The 15807-nt window shown below is 52.0% G+C and overlaps 4 protein-coding genes across 4 annotated transcripts; 2 read left to right on the plus strand and 2 right to left on the minus strand.

Annotated features, from left to right (window-relative positions):
- Positions 1–1361: 1361 nt before the first annotated feature.
- Triagg1_2471 (uncharacterized protein) lies at positions 1362–2891 on the plus strand (the record flags this gene model as incomplete). The annotated part of the gene is made up of 4 exons (XM_062896656.1): positions 1362–1379; positions 1447–1519; positions 1576–2072; positions 2145–2891. 4 exons carry the CDS (start codon positions 1362–1364, stop codon positions 2889–2891), a joined length of 1335 nt encoding a protein of 444 aa, XP_062758683.1.
- Positions 2892–3465: 574 nt separating this feature from the next.
- Triagg1_2472 (transcriptional regulator family: C2H2 zinc finger and Fungal Specific TF) lies at positions 3466–6832 on the minus strand (the record flags this gene model as incomplete). Its single annotated transcript, XM_062896657.1, has 3 exons — positions 3466–5353; positions 5421–6341; positions 6516–6832. 3 exons carry the CDS (start codon positions 6830–6832, stop codon positions 3466–3468), a joined length of 3126 nt encoding a protein of 1041 aa, XP_062758684.1.
- A 5774-nt stretch (positions 6833–12606) lies between these two features.
- On the plus strand, positions 12607–14507 carry Triagg1_2473 (uncharacterized protein; the record flags this gene model as incomplete). Its single annotated transcript, XM_062896658.1, has 6 exons — positions 12607–12765; positions 12835–13010; positions 13072–13612; positions 13674–13926; positions 13982–14135; positions 14195–14507. 6 exons carry the CDS (start codon positions 12607–12609, stop codon positions 14505–14507), a joined length of 1596 nt encoding a protein of 531 aa, XP_062758685.1.
- Positions 14508–14637: 130 nt separating this feature from the next.
- Positions 14638–15217, minus strand: Triagg1_2474 (uncharacterized protein; the record flags this gene model as incomplete). The annotated part of the gene is made up of 2 exons (XM_062896659.1): positions 14638–15063; positions 15125–15217. 2 exons carry the CDS (start codon positions 15215–15217, stop codon positions 14638–14640), a joined length of 519 nt encoding a protein of 172 aa, XP_062758686.1.
- Positions 15218–15807: the final 590 nt, after the last annotated feature.

Here is a 15807-nt window from a genome sequence, read left to right on the forward strand (position 1 = left end):
CTCGGTGCGAGGGTACCTTGAACCTGAGCCTGAGCCCGAACCTGTCCTGGCTTGACTTGACCTTCCGCCCTCAGAAAGTGGGGGAGGCACCAGGCGCTTCTGGTGGGGTCGGTTTTTAATGCGTCGCGTGCACCGAATTTGGCGTCTAAGAGGATGCGTGTGTGCCGGTGCCTTTTTTTTCCCACGCTCTTTTCCCGGGCAGCCATTTAGCATGTCTGCTTGAAGAGCGCTAGAAACAACTTGGGACGGAGAGTTAGGCCAAGTGCGGGAGGTACTGCACGTTGGTGGGCAGACAGTATGCGGCGCCTTTGTACCTACGGTGGTTGCATTAGAGCAGAAGCTACAAGTACTTTGCATCAATGGCTTTTGCTAGGGCGGGCTTTTTTGACTTTTCTTTTTTCTCGCTTTCTTCTTTGGCTTCTTTATTCTTTCTAGGTGCTCGCCTCTTTTCGCCACATGGGGATTTTCTTTCTTCCATGCTTTTTTTCGATTTCTTTTTTGTTCCTGGTGCTAGGTGCTAGCGCCTGGATTTAGGCGCGGTAGCAAGTTGTGCAGCGTCTCACCAGCAGGGAAAATATAAAAAAAAAAAGATCGGATTGAGACATGCAGCTGAGTCAAGGATCTGCCATAGCCGCGGTTATTCTTGTTGAAGAAAGAATTGAAACCAAAGCATTTCTTTGCTCTGACAGCACCCATCTAGTACCAGGCAAATAGTAAATAATAGGGAGATATTTGCAAATGCTGTGCCGATGCCGCTGCTGCTGAAGAAAAATACAACAAAAAGCACGGTGAACCCCGAATTGCGATAAGATATCGGTGATGTCACTGGCGACCCTGACAATACATTGCCGCATTGGGGCTAGCACCAAGCCGCTGACTTCTTGGGCTCAATGTTCGTACTGAGGTAGCTTTGAGGTCTCAACTCCACCGCCGTGCTTCAGGTACTACCTGTATAATAGCTACTATACATGAGAATGTCAAGCTTGGAGACATCAGCAATATCCTACATGCACAGTTCTTACAATGAACCCGGCTCATGTCGGGACAATGGATAGATGAGCGGATGCATTGGCACATCTTTCATCCCTTGTTAGACCATGTTCTTTATTACATGTATTTCCCCATGCTCTCTTTATGTTTCTTTTATCCTCGTCTTTCAAAGCGTGTCTCCATTTTCCAATTATAGATCATGATGCTCATAAAAGAGATTGCCAATTTGTACAAAGAAATAATACACTTTTGGTAATACTCCGTAACCTGTATATATATCCTCATAGAATCACCCCAAAGAATTCAACTGTCATATTCGTCTACTTCCATCTTGCCTTCTGATAGCCTCGATTACACTTCAGCAGGCCATCATGCCTCAAGAAATCAAGGTACATCTCACACTATCCAACCTCACCCATCTCCCAACAAGAAAACTAATCATCTTCATCTTTCCAGAAACACGTCATCAACAAGAGATGGCGCCTCGACGGCATCATCGGCCAAGGAGGCTTCGGCACCGTCTACATCGGTAACACATTCCCCCCTCCTCTCTCAATCCCACCACTAACACGCGAGAACCATCAGCAACCGACCTCAAAACAAAAGAAATCGTCGCCGTCAAAGTCCAAACCCTCCCCGCAACATCCTCGCCCTCCCAAATGGACAACCTCGAAAGCGAGGCCTTCTACTACAACCTCCTCTACAAATGCAAAGGCATCGCAAAATTCCACCAACACGGTCGTCAGGACACCTACGAGTTCATGGTCTGCGAGCTCCTCGGCGCCTCCCTCCAGACCCTCTTCTACCGCTGCGGGAAAAAGTTCTCGCTCAAGACCACGCTCATGCTGGCCGACCAGCTGCTGCAGCGTCTCGAGGCGTTTCACTCGCTCAACATTCTGCATAGGGACATTAAGCCGGACAACTTCGCCATGGGCTTTGGTAAAGAGAATGGGCAGACGGTTTACATGCTGGATTTCGGTCTCGTCGGTGATTATACGCGGGACAAGGGGGTTGCTATTGCACCCAGCTATGCGTTTTGCGGCACCTATTATTGGGCACCCATAGCAGCTGACTTGGACCGCGTGAGTACATATCCCACCCCCCTTTTTCCATCATGATCCGTTCCAAAGACCTAACAAGAAGAACCTTCAAAGTGTCAATCCCCCAAAGACGATCTTGAATCCCTCGCTTACATGCTCATCTACTTTGCCCGCGGCTCCCTCCCCTGGCAAGGCTACGCCGAAGAAAACGAGCCCACAGACGCCCTGAGGAACCGCGTCACCCGCCACAAGCTCGCCTTGCCAATCGACGTCATCTGCAAAGGCCTTCCGTCCGCCTTCTCCCGACACCTCAAGTACGTCCGCTCGCTTGGGTACAACCAAAAGCCCAACTACGCCAATCTGAGGGCAATGTATAGGAGGCTGATGGAGCGTCGGGGACATGAGTATGACGGCGTCTTTGACTGGGATTTGTTGGACGATGACAACGTGAAGCAGGGCGAAGAACTGCCGGTTGACCCAGAGCTCACCTTGGTACACAACAGCCTTCCAATGAAAAACATGAAAGAAGAAGACAAAGACAACAAACTCCCCGCCAAAAAGCTCAGAGGAAGGCCCAAAAAGGCCGAGCCACGAGCCAAAAAGGTCAAAGAGGAACAGAAACCGAAGGAGGAAGAGACAAAGCAGCAAAACGAGGAACCCGCCAAGGCACCACCGCGAAAAACCAAAATCATATTCATCAAGAAGAAAAAGAGTGAAAGCCCACCTCCACGAAGCAAACCGGCCAAGGTAGAGAAGAAGCCAAAGAAGGAAAAGGTCGTTGCGAAGAAGACGGCTGCGAACAAGGTCGTTGTCAAAAAAGTGCCGGCGAAGAAACCCCTTGCCCGGGCCAAGGCGTGTTGACAAAAGGCTCGAGAAGAGATATATTTTTGACGGCTATGAGATTTATGTACATGATTAGAGAACCTATACCCATAGTACTTGGAGTAGAAATTTGCAATTTATAAGATGGCGTATTTGGCCAAAAGCATGATTTGCAACAGGAAAGTCAGTGTTCCAACATACTGTCACAGAACAACATGAAAGACGAAAAGCACATAAATCTTTCCATTTTTATTGAACAAGCCCGGCTCTTTTTTTGCCCCTTGATTTCCCACAAAGCCAAAAAACATTTCATATCCTTCAATAATAAACACAAGACCGTACACAACCCGCCATTGCTGTCACAAGAAAAAGGGGTATTTTGAAACCAAGCAATAGTATGCGCCGTCCCAAATGTTGGAGGCAAAATCCGCCAGCTATCCGCACGTAAAATCTTTCAGCTGTACCCCCCGCCCTCCGGCTGATGTATCCCTTAAAATCGTGATGCATGGACGAACCAAAAAATCAAAATCCAATAGAAAGTAAAAAGCAAAAGCAAAAAGATATACCGTGAATTCATAAAGTAGAAAAAAAATGTCAGTCGCTCGCAGGGCTTTTACAAGACGTTGCCTCCAGAGTTCAGCACTATGCAGTTGTGTAGCAGGTTGGCCCCTTCGTGGAGCAGCTCCCATCGAGAGTTGTCAAAGGTATCCTTTAGGACCATGAGCAACGCCGTGTTGCCGTTTATCCCTCGCATGTTTCTCAGCTCATTGGGGTCTGTCACCCCGCCATACTTGCTGAGGTAGGCTCTCATCTGCTGCCATTGCTCATGGTGGCCCACCGGCGTCGATCCAGCCAAGCACGGCCCCTCGACCGCAAACCCATAGCACCAGACGACCAGTGCCGCAAAGTAGAGGACCCAGGGTCGATTCAAGAGCACGTCATCGCGGGTCTCGTAGGGCTTGTCGTGATCAGGACTCGTCGAATACGGGGGTCCGGCTTGGTCGGGCACAAGAACAGACAAGAGAAACTTGAGTGCGTAATACACCGCATCGCGAGCCCTTGCAGACGGGGCCCAAAACTCCTTGATTCTTCGCTGAGCGCTGAGGAATTCCTGATGGCCGATGGACCGACCAAGAAGCCGCTTCGCCCGGGCGAACATTTGGCAGTCTACAATATCAGCGTGCATAGCCATGTGGGCCAAATGGTGCAACACCGTACGACTCTCGAAGACGACGTTGAAATACTGTTGTTGCTGGTCCAATCTATAGGGATCGGATTCGTTCTGTTCAATCGCCTTATCAAAGTTGGACTTCCACGAGTCGTATGCCCTGGTGAGAGTTGCCCGCCACTTGTCTCGCCCGCCGAGGGCCTGGATGACGCCTCCTCCTAGTACGTTGACTTGAAGATCACGCTGGTGCATATGATATGTGACGCTAAGAAGCCCGGCCATGAGAACTGATCGGCCGAACGGTGTCGTCCGTACGTCCTGATGGCTCAATGTGCGTTTTAGGCCCTCGAGGAACGTTACGGGTTTGATGCCACGGGACATTAGGTTGGCTTCGACTCGACCGACCTCGGCGCTGCTGGCCGCCCTCCAAAGAGACTCGTCACAAGGGAGCGTTAGCCTCATCTCGTGGGCTACCATGACTGCCGAGTGGCCAAACATGGTGGCGTGGGTCGAGTCGATGATGAAAGCAGCAAAGGCAGCTCTCCGAGTAGCCTCGTTCGTAATCCAGTGGTTCCACCATTCGTCGGCTGTGTGAGCTATACCAGAAGCCGAAGATTTTCGCGATCCGTCGGAACTGTGCTGGGGTGGCGAATCCAATGTCGATTTTCCAATGAGAGACCGTCCCCTCCTCATCAAGGTAACCGTAGTGGCGTGGTGAATGTGAGCTCGCTCGTGGAGCTCTCTCGTTGAGTACATCTTTTCGTAAAGCTCAAGCAGGATCAGCGTTTGGAAAACCCATAACTTAGCGGGAGGCCGAAAGCTGCGCTCCATGAATACTTCCCATCGCAAATGCTCCGCGAGGAAATTGGACACCTCGGCGCCTGCCATGGTCACTTTCGTCCCGTGTGTTCTGTCCAGGCAAGCGGCGCCAATGGCCATGATGGCGATGAGCAAAAGGTTGGGCGTCTTCTCCGTGGCAAAGGTGGGCTTGTGCAAGATTGGCATTTGATCGCTGAAGTGGTACCAGTACGACCCAACGTAGGCCTGCATCATCCGTCTGCTTAGCATGTGCTCTCCGGACGAGCGGTCGCCGCCCAGGATGCTGTTGCGCCGTTGCCTCGCCGAGATGTCCTCATTGTCTTCTTGGAAGCGGTCGCTAATCAGGTCAAAGATCTCCTGGCTACGCTCCTCTGTGATATTGGCCTCTGGGGCATGCTGCTCCAAGATGTTGTTAACAGCCATAACATCTTGTGGGTCAGAAGGAAAGAATCCCACAGTTGATTGCTCGCCCAAGAAGTGGTCGTCGTGACTGCCATTCTGCGAATCGCCGTAACTGAAAGGGGGCATTAGCTTGGTATTATAGCAGATCCCAGCTGGGAGGGGCGTTTAGTTTTGCTTACTTTAGGAGAGGAGGAGGCAGCGCCTGCGGGTGAGGAGAACCATGTGCTGGCAAGGAGTTGAACAGATATGCCATGAAATCCTCGGGCATCCCTACATACGGAGACTTGTTGACACCATCGTCAGCAAATACTGGTCCACTGCTTGACATTTCCATATGGTCCAGCATGATCATCTCGTTTGGATGATGGTGGTGGGCGTCGGAATACTGCGCCGACGCTGCTGTTGTTGTTGCATGAGACGGCGCTCCGTCCCTCGGCGGCGCTGGGGCCGTTTGTAAGTGAGAATATTGCGCCGGAGGCAAGCTAAACGGAAGAACGTTATGCTGAGGCACGAAGCCGGCAGTTTGTGGAGTACTGCTGGATTGGCTATGGTAGCCTTGTCCACTGGAGGCTGGTGACATCACGCCGTATGGCCCGACATTGGTTTGGATCGACGGCCGGGTCGGTCCATGAGAAGACTGGCCACTTGCCAGCCTGCGAGGCGCGGCCGCGCCGTGAGCGATGGGGTCACGCCCATACGCATCATGCCCAACAGACGACACACTACCGGGGAACAGAGGAGGACCGGCATTGTTTATCAGAGGGTAGGGGTCCCCCGGAGGCTCTTGAGGAGAGGGGTGATGATGATGTATTGGTGGGGGTGGCCTGGGATCATGATATGCAGGCACGGGCACGGGCGCGGGAATGGGTACAGGCACAGGCACAGGCACAGGCCGACTGGAATCAACAGGAACGAGCTTGGGAGAAGTAACAGATGCCGCATGGCTAACCATGGAGTCTCTTCTGTTGAGCTGTGAGCCCTTGGCCGTATGCCGGTCCATATGACGCTTCAACAAGTCGCCTCGAACAAAGGTCCGCGGGCAGTCTGGGTACTCGCAGCGAAAAATCTGTTTGGAGTTGTGATTAAGTTGATGTCGATATCTGAGATGCTGTTAGTCGAGCATATCTGCCAAGGGCTGAAGAATGCGGACGTTGTATATCGCGCAGCAAGAAGACGCACGGGCGCTGCTACAGCCATGAACGGTGCCGATCCCAGTTGCCGTCCTAGGAAGAAGCAACGAAAGAAAACACGGGTATCTGAATTGGTCAACTTACAAATGCTCTGCTCTTGAGTAGCTCTTCCCGCAGCCCTCGGCGTTGCATTCGAACCTCTTCTCAAGGCCCTTACGGCTCCGCCTCCGCTTGCGTGTTGGCTCTTCGGAATTTGACGATGCCTCATTCTGGTCATCGCCATTTCTTTTCGGGTTCTCATCACGGCTGGGGGTCCCATTCTCCGTCTTGGTAACTCGGGCCTGTCCAGAGTCTTCTGGCGACGCGCCGCTTCCATCGCGGGCGGAGCCCATGGCGGTGGAGCTGGCCGGAGAGATGGGTAAAGTTGGCTTTGCCGCTGCAGACTGAACACTAATAGTCATTGCTTGATGTGAGACGGTTTCTCTCGTGGGTAGACAAGTCAGGAGGGCAGAGATCGAGGGCCCACCAACAAGGTGTGGACAGCGTCAAGGGAGGGATCCGGATCGCCGCGTCGGTAGATGGATGGGAAACAAAATAAGCAGAGTAAAGATTGTACAACGACTTGGTCTCCGATCAACAGCCGCTCGAAGATACTCCTCCGCGGAGTGGCTTCCCTGTTCTTCTTCCCTCTCTCTTGTCCTTGATCTCTTCTAGTCTTGCGGGACCTCCGTGACGGGACCGGCAGCGGAAGCGGGACGCAAAAGAGCAACACAGGTGTTGGACAGGTGTTGGACTTGGCGAGACGACGTCCCTCTATGTCGGGAAAGCGATTATAAGGATGCGCTCAATACAACATGACTGCCGAAACCAGCCCAACGGAACGACCCGGCCAACGGTTAAGATCCGGGCCCGATCATGCGAGGGAACGAAGAGGCTCGGGCGAAGACTGGGCAAGACGATGGACAGCCGATAGCGCACCGTCGTGTGACTGGCAGGGCAAGGCTCAGCACCGACACGCCGGCAATGGCAAGGCAAAGCAGGGCAGAGAAGCGCAGAGAAGTGCAGTACAAGGCGCGTAGCAGGAGAGACGAAACTCTTGCGAGACTGAGGCTCACGATGGAGTCTGGCGTCTGGCGTCTGGAGAGGGGCGGGCGACGGGTGCGGGACTGGGGGCAAAGCTGAGCGACTCGACTCGACTCGACTCGACTCGACGATGGCCTCAACGCTGGAAAAAGCTGGAGCTTGCCCAAAGCACAGACAGATGCCTTGCGTGAGCAGAGCACAGATCTGAGCAGAGCAGGGCAGGGCAGATCCCGTGAGGCGTCGACCGTGGCCGTTTGTCGGGCCGGGCGTGTTGCTGGTGAGTGCAGCAGTCAGCCGTCCTCTTTTTTTTTTCTTTTTTTTTCCTGGTCCCTTTTTTTGATGGTGATGGGACGACAAGATGGAGCGGGACAGTGGGCGATCAGATGGAGATTGGGCGTTGCAAAAGAATTGATGGAAGGATTGACAGTGGAGGGACCCCCATGGAACATTGCCCCATGCTGAACCATGGGGTCACCCATGGATCCTGGCTTTACTGGCACTAGCCCGCTGGGCAGGCCTAGCACATGCACTCCAGCGCTGCACTGTAATTGCTAAATGCACCTACAAGCGCTATTTGGGCGTCCGAGCCAGTGAGGGCGAGGCGGGCGGGCCTGTGCAAGCGATGCTGCGGCTGGACCCCTGATTGGGTGCGCGAGAAAGGCTGGATTCGACTGGGGCAAAAGAGCACAGGATGGAAAGATGTTTGAGAGAGCATTGAAACGAAAAAGAAAAAAAAAGGGCTGAAGTTTGAGTGCATCGTGTGCAGTACATGCACGGTTACTGATGCATCACTCAGCCTACTTGTGATTCTGTACGAGTAAAATAAACGGCTGTACTCGTACCTCGTTTTATCGTACCTACCCATACCTACAGCTCAGCTACTCCATACAAGTACCCGTCCCTTGGCCTTGCGGAGTTTTATTTCCCGTCCAGGCACTCAACCATTAACCGCGCAACCGCCTTGTGGAGGCTGGGTTGGATGGATGTCGCAGCCTGGATTCGTTCCCAGCTCAACTCTCCCTCGGCGGAATGCAGCACCTTGCAGAGCGGGTACGAGTCCATGTACGAGGATTGTCCAGGCGCGGGAATCGTTTAAAGCCTAACTAGCACAGGTAAAGAGAACGAACCGATGCGCGTAACCAACAGCTGATGCCCCCCCCTCGGCCGTTACTTTGGTCTCGAGGGAACATCCGCGGGATTACACGCCAGCCGTTGAAAGCATTAATAACATATTCATCAAGTAATCCAATGTCGTCGTGCTCCGTGGCTTTCGTGTGCTACTAGTGCCATTCGATGCACGCACGCACGCACGCAGTCTGCCTCGCATTGCAGCGGCGTCTCGCCAACAGACGACAGCGGTGTTTGCTTGCTCGCGCAAATACTACTGTTACCGAACCGTACAATAACGAGGCGGGACATTCGGAGGCGAGTCCCATGTTCGTGATCCATGCCCATGGGAGGGAGGGATACCCCAGCGCAGGCCTACCATTCACAACCCTGGCTAAACCCATCATGTTGCACAGCATGCTTCCCACGTAGGTACGAGCCGTTATGCCAGCCCCAGAGACGCCCGCTTCGAACCATGTCGTCTGCAGGCTCGATGAATGGCCTGTTAAAGACAAGTCAAGCGTCCAATGCGAACACGTCAGAAGAAAAAAAAAAGGTTGATGCCGGACTCACATGCCAAGGCCCATTGCACCCATTTCGCACACCATCCTCAGTCAGTGCGAGTAAGTAAGTTGCATTGTCCTCAGCCTTGCTACTAATGTCACCCTCATCGGCTGGCGCGGCCTGACCCGCCCGCTGTGGAGTTTAGACTTCCCTTGCAAGCCGCAGATTCGAAGAGGCACAGGGCATAATAAGAGAGAAGCTGGAGAGAAGAAACTGAGTGGCTGCAGCCCGGTGTAGTCTGTGTAGCAGCGGACCCGACTGAAAGCTTATCGGGCGATAGCCACAAGTAAGACGCACAAACCCCCAAATGCAAAATGCTAAAATTGAAGCCATGGGATGGGGGTTAAGTCCGGAACGTCGATGTACTCGTACAGGACTCGTACTCGCACAGGTGCTGGTGACACCTTGATCGATCTCGCGATGCTCCGGTGCTTGGACCAGCACCAGCACAGCAGAGCCTTGAGAATGCGGAGCATCCCCAATCCCACCGGCCAAAAATAATCGCCGATTACGCAGCGGGCCACCACATGAGCACGAGCACGCCTCGATGCCCACGCAGGCCAGACCCGTTGGCACCGGTCCCGAGGCGCGGAAGACGCCGAGATCAACGGTTTCCGAGGCCAACGCCCCGTTTCGCATGGATCGTCGCCTCGATCAGGGAGGTCCAAGTCGAAGGAAAGGATGCCGCGTGGACAGCCGTTAGCTTCTACTGTACGGTTTGTCCAACGACCCGGCACAAAGCACGTTGGGGGGCGCTGGAAGTGCGGGGGTTAGCGGTCGAGAATCCTCACGCCTCCACGCTCGCGATGCCTTGATAGGCCGGAGAGATGCACCAGAGTGGCAGCAGGTTGAGTGTTGTTGGAGCAATACCCGCGCCGCTGCCACGGACCAGAGCAGGGATCTGCTGAGCCCACGCCAGCTGAATGGCAGATGCGTCAATCGAAGCACTTGGGGCGTCTGTCTGCAGGTTCTCGGTCAGCATTTATTGACTGCTCACATGCAACTGGGGCCGTGTTTCTAAGCCTAGGCCGGGGGGGTTTGGATCAATCGAGCTCGTACAAGAACAAGGACAGAAGAAGCATACCCGTACATGTATGTGCCTCAACGTAATTGCCTCATCATTTTCTACCAAATAGCAATCGCTAACAGACAGCAATAAGGCGCACTGGATGTACTGCTTTTCCCGTGTGCTGCAAGTCACAGAGATCGGATCTCGCACTGTCGGGCCGAATATGCCTTGAATCCAGTGATTGCACAATGGGCATGTCGCAGCACCTCCACTTATAGGTAGGTGGTATTCTACTCTACTCTACAACTTTTCACCACAGCTTGCATCCAAATGTCAATGTCATGTTCCAGCCACGGTTGCCTTTCTTCCGTCGACTGGTAGGTACATGTATTCTCGTATAAGAATAAGCAAGCAGACGCATGCATGTCGCATGATTCAGCTGACGCCGCCTTGGTTTCCAGGCAGCATGGGGAGACGGTCAGCCTCCAGCGTCACCAAAATCGAACAGAGCTTTCTAATAGGAGTAAATGGCTCTCCAATCCACAAAAGATGCGACAACGCAGCGACAGTACATACATGTAATGGGGTGACTGTTTATTGGTGCTACCATCCCAAGATGCTTCATTTTGCCTAATCATGTACGGAGTACCTACTCTATATTGGATTCACATATTCTGCAAACATTACATCTAATATGGAGTCATACGGAAGACAAACCAAATAATTAACTCCAGAACAGGCATAGTACGACGGTGGATACATGTTTTGGAGGCTCCAAAATCATCACAAATTGCATTATAACGCCAATTCACATTCTCTCGTATAATCTCTTATAAAGCCAGTGGCTGGACGAGAGGCTGCGATATTTGAGCTGAATTTCACCCGTTTGTACCTCACCTCATGGTTGATCTTTTCCCTTCTTTTCAGACCCCCCGCTGCACGTTGATCCCACTACGACCCCCTTTCGAGCCTTGCCAAGGGGGAAGGGTGGTATTATTCAATTACCTTTGCGTTCCGAAAACTTGGCTTGCGAGCTTAATTAGACATGCCGTGGGATCCTCTCACGATCAGCCGTAGAGATCGGCGTTGCCTGACATGTGAGATTGGGGGCGACAGACACACATAGCCGTCGATGTTTGACTGCGGGCTTGTTGAACTGTGCTGTTCAATTTGCAAATACTTGGCCAACAACTCTGCAGCTGTTCAGTAACTGGTATCGTGGTTGAATCCTAGACCGCCGACGCTCGCGCGAGGCCAGCCTTGATGACGGCCACCCATCCGTACGACTTGCAAGGGAGAGGATCTCCTACGCTTCCCCAACGATGACGCCTTAAAGGCCATGCAAACGGGATAGGTAGCTCAGCTCCAGGAGCCATCATGAAACATCTCCCGCCACCGGCACGGATCTGAGCCTTTGGGTCGGCTCCTGTGAACCTCGAGAGCAGCCACCAAATCCTTTACCTGGCCAACGAGTGTTTCGGGAATGTCACGACAACTGTCATTGCTGTATTGGTCTCTTACAAGCAGACCGAACGACCATCATATCCTATCAGTTTGCTCAAGATTTTCCGCGAAACTGCGCCTCTTCCTGCACGATGTCAGCATACGGAGGTTCCCGGGACGCTGGCTACATGTATTCGGAGTGAACTGCATTTCATCGACAGCTCTCGAGGGAGTCTGGGGCACAGATCTGCAGCTGAGCTCTACGCCGGAACGGGATATCGTCCAAGACGCTCGCCTGACTACGAGAGCAATGAGTTTTGCTGATCCTAACACCAACAGGAAGGAAGCTGTATGCCGTGACGACAGCCCCCAATGTCACTTACTCACCCCCCGATCCGGTCTCTAAGGGGAACGCTCTGGCAAACAATAGCGTACCGATGATCAAGACGTTCTCTCAGAGCATTGGCCTCTTGCTATCATTGGAGCAGCAAAAAAATCCTTGGCCGAGGGATTGGATGAAGAACAATTCAAAGGACGCTCGACATCAACCGCCATTTCCTCACTGCTTGATTCGAACGCTGGAAATCATCACCAGCCTTCTCATAAGTGTCTCTTTTCCGAAGCGGCCAGTTCTGATTGGAGGATGAGTGGCTGCCTATGAGACTTACCTTTCTGGATACATGTACGAGTATCTGTAAGCGTTGGCCAGAACCGCAACCGGCATCAACGGTACAACCTTGGATTAGTAGCACTGAGTGCTCGGCACTGTGCACGCCGCAGGTCCGCCCGCACGGAGTTTTACTCCGCACGGACAAAAACTAGGCCCGATCCCCCACGCCGCAACGCCCCACATAGTGCTCACAGTACAGTGCGTGTTGATGGAACGGAGATAAGGACGACAAGTCGCAGCCGGACAAGCGATATGGCATCATCACCTAGCCCGCCTCCTGATTGGGATCCTGTCACCTCAACTTTCAGCTTCGGCACTGCAGAGAGCTTGCCGTTCATCTCACAAAACACAAGATTAACATGGCCCATCTCACGACGCTGCCAAACGAGATCCTTCACAACATTCTGCAATGGCTGGCGCCGAAGGATCTCGAGTCGCTACCCCGCGTCTGTCGAGCCCTTGACAGCTTCGTGAAGGGGAATCAGAAGCTGTGTGAAGACATTTATATACATAATTTTGTGAGTGTATTCGGGGGGCTGATATCTCGGTTTGATGTATTAAGAGCACGAGTTAACCATATGAGTTAGGATTCACCTCCTGATGATGACAGACTTGACTGGGAGACTGAGCTGCTTGACATCGTCAAGTTGCAGAATATCTGTCACCGTGAAAAGGTTGAAGACAAGGCAAGTCTTGATGTTACTGGCTCATCAATCTGTGGAAGTAACCATGCGCTAATCAACCACTTACACGATATAGGAGGGTGAGCTGAGTTTTGTACACAAAGTAGTGACTAGGCTGCTTAAGCATGCCTCACCCGATAGCCATGCCATGGAAGCGTCCGACACTCAGTATGCGTCCAGGAACGCAGAATTTCTCAAGGCTCTCTTTGAAGACGAGCTCAACTGCAAAGCCTTTCTCCAGAAATCATCTCTGTTTGAGAGGGTCCACAGAACTCAGCACCACCAGTTCCCACCTCTGGATAGGAGGCAACAACAAGAAAGCGCCAGGCTCCACTGCTTATACGGCAAGCCAATCCTTGAGACTGGAAGGCTACGATCCGCGAGGACCTATCCTTATGCCTGCTCTAAAGTCTACGATATTCGGCAGTACACCAACCGGACTCGATGGGGCCCCTTCATGGATGAAGATGGCGATTTAAAAGTAGATTGGGAGAAGGTGGAGGCAATCCTCATTGTACTGGGAAGTAATCTTTACACCAAGAAGCTCGCGCGGCTTTTCAGCGATGTTTGGGACAGCCCCTTCTCTGGTTCATGGAGTGGCAGCTTCATATCCTCCCCTAATCCCGACAAGTCGTCACTGGATGCCATGGATCCATATGGCGTAACCGGCACTTGGTATCGAGTATGTTGTCCTAGGTCCCGATTTGAAATAAGCCGCGGTCAATAGCTTAACTTGCTTGCAGATTGTGTGCTTCCTTGACTACAACGACTTTTTTAGCTACAACTTCACCAACCCTGAGCGAGACGAATCCCCTCTTCATACGCTCGATGTTGGGGAAGCGACTCGGTTAATCATTATGAGGATTCACGTCACAAAAATCGAAGAAGCCGGACCTGATTCGGAGTACTCCTCAGATCTGCCAATCGTGCACTATGAGGGCACCTCTCGCCCACTTGATGATTCTTGGGACGACAATGCGTCTTCTGATCTCCGAGGTATGTATCATGATCGCTGCGGCTGTTTTATTGATAAGCGTTACTGAAGCTAAAGACTTTACTTCGAAAGGTACTGTTGGCTTGACCAAGGAGGGCGAAGTACGGTGGACATCAGTGTCCATCTTTCAAGGACACGAACGCTGGAAAAGCGAGTCAATTCAATTATCAGGGCCAAAAAGTGGCAAAGTTTTAGGTAACTGGTTTGACAGGTAAGGCCAAACACTTGTGCATCCACCAATATCCTTCAACTGACAGGACTATTTTGCAGAGACTACGATCCTCATGGCCCCTGTGGACCATCGGCTTTCTGGAAGGCTAGTGATTCGGAGACGGCGCATGGTACGCACGCTGTTCTTCCCAGAAACTTTCTCCTGTGGAGCGCACTGATTCAGATGGAAGATTCTGATCCGGAGGGCGACATGGAGTACACGATGGAGAATGAAGAGGAAGAGGAAGAGGATGACTCCGAGTCTGAGCCGGTAGCGAATGAGCTGCCAGAGCTGTTAATGGATGCGGAGTTGGAGATTATTGAGATTACCCATCACATCGAGGACCATCCAGAGCCGTCGTCTGGGGCTTGAGATGTTCATATTGCTTATGGTGTCTATGTAGGACGGATCTCCTTTTCTATTATACTGGCAAGCTTTCGTACCAAATCCCATTTCTCATTAACAATATTTGTCATGTTGGAGAATCCATGGCCTTTGTCCATTAAAGCTTAGAGGGCTCTGGGTCAACAACATCAACATTCGCCTTGTTGTGCTCACAGATACAAAGCAACTCATTGTCACTTTTTCTTCTCAGGGTGCCTCGCAACGCACACAGTCTCTTACCAACCTGCAGGATCTCGCACTCCGCGACTACCTCCATGCCGGCGGGCACGGGGCGCATGTACGTGGTGTTGAGGGTGCGGCTAACGCCCATGGTCTGCCAGAAACCAGGCTTGCTGACGAGCACAAGGACCAACGATGTACAGAAGTCGAGAAGCGATGCTACTGCGCCGCCGTGCATGTTGTTAAACCCGTTGGTGTGCTTGCCTTCGACGGTGAATGAAAATTTCACCGAGGGATGGGGGAGAGCGGATGATGCAGATAGGACTTTGATGTTGGGTATGAGGTTGTTCATCCACCGCCGATTCTGTGAGTACCTTGCGTTAGCACTTGTAGGATTATCTTAGAGAGGAAGATTTTGAGCATACTTCCTCGCCGTCTTGCTGAGAAAAGTGATTTAACCAAGCCTCGACTTTTCCGATGTCGGTGTCTTCGTGGGGGATGTCGTTATTGTTGCTCATTGTGAGTGAGTGGTTGAGGTGAGTAAGTAAGACGGGACGCGACGCTGGCTGCGCGGAAAGATGTCAAACTGGTCCCGATTCAATTTGTGTATAGATAGTGTTAAAGGAGGATTTTATGATGGTTTTTGAGAGCGAATTCAGCCGTCAATTGCACAAATGCAATGGTGGTTGATGTCTGGTGAAGTGGACGTGATTAGTGAGAGTCGATTGAGAGTGAGATGAGATGGGAAAGTGTCGCATCGGGCAGGGGAATGAACCTCGGTTTGGATCTTGCTAGCGCGTGAGCTTAGATTGTCTGTGTTTTATTATTAGCGGATCGATGCTGGCCTTGTTCAGCTGTAAAATGGCCAAACATGTACGATGCATTATTGATACATCATTGACACAACGAGACAAAAGAAACAAGCTTGAGTGATTGACAGGTAACTATATGCTCTGCTATTTGGCACTATAATGGGATTTTGAGTTGAAAGGCAATTTATATGCATCCACGCTCAGGTACTCCAGTCCATAATCGAAGCCAGCAAGTACCCGGGACTCGGTGCTGAAGAGGCGATGGAATGGGCCTCGATGCTTTGAGAGTGTTTCTC

This window comes from Trichoderma aggressivum (genome assembly GCF_033847375.1).
Source record: "Trichoderma aggressivum f. europaeum strain CBS 100526 chromosome Unknown scaffold_006, whole genome shotgun sequence".
In the NCBI taxonomy this organism is placed as follows: Eukaryota; Fungi; Ascomycota; class Sordariomycetes; order Hypocreales; family Hypocreaceae; genus Trichoderma; species Trichoderma aggressivum.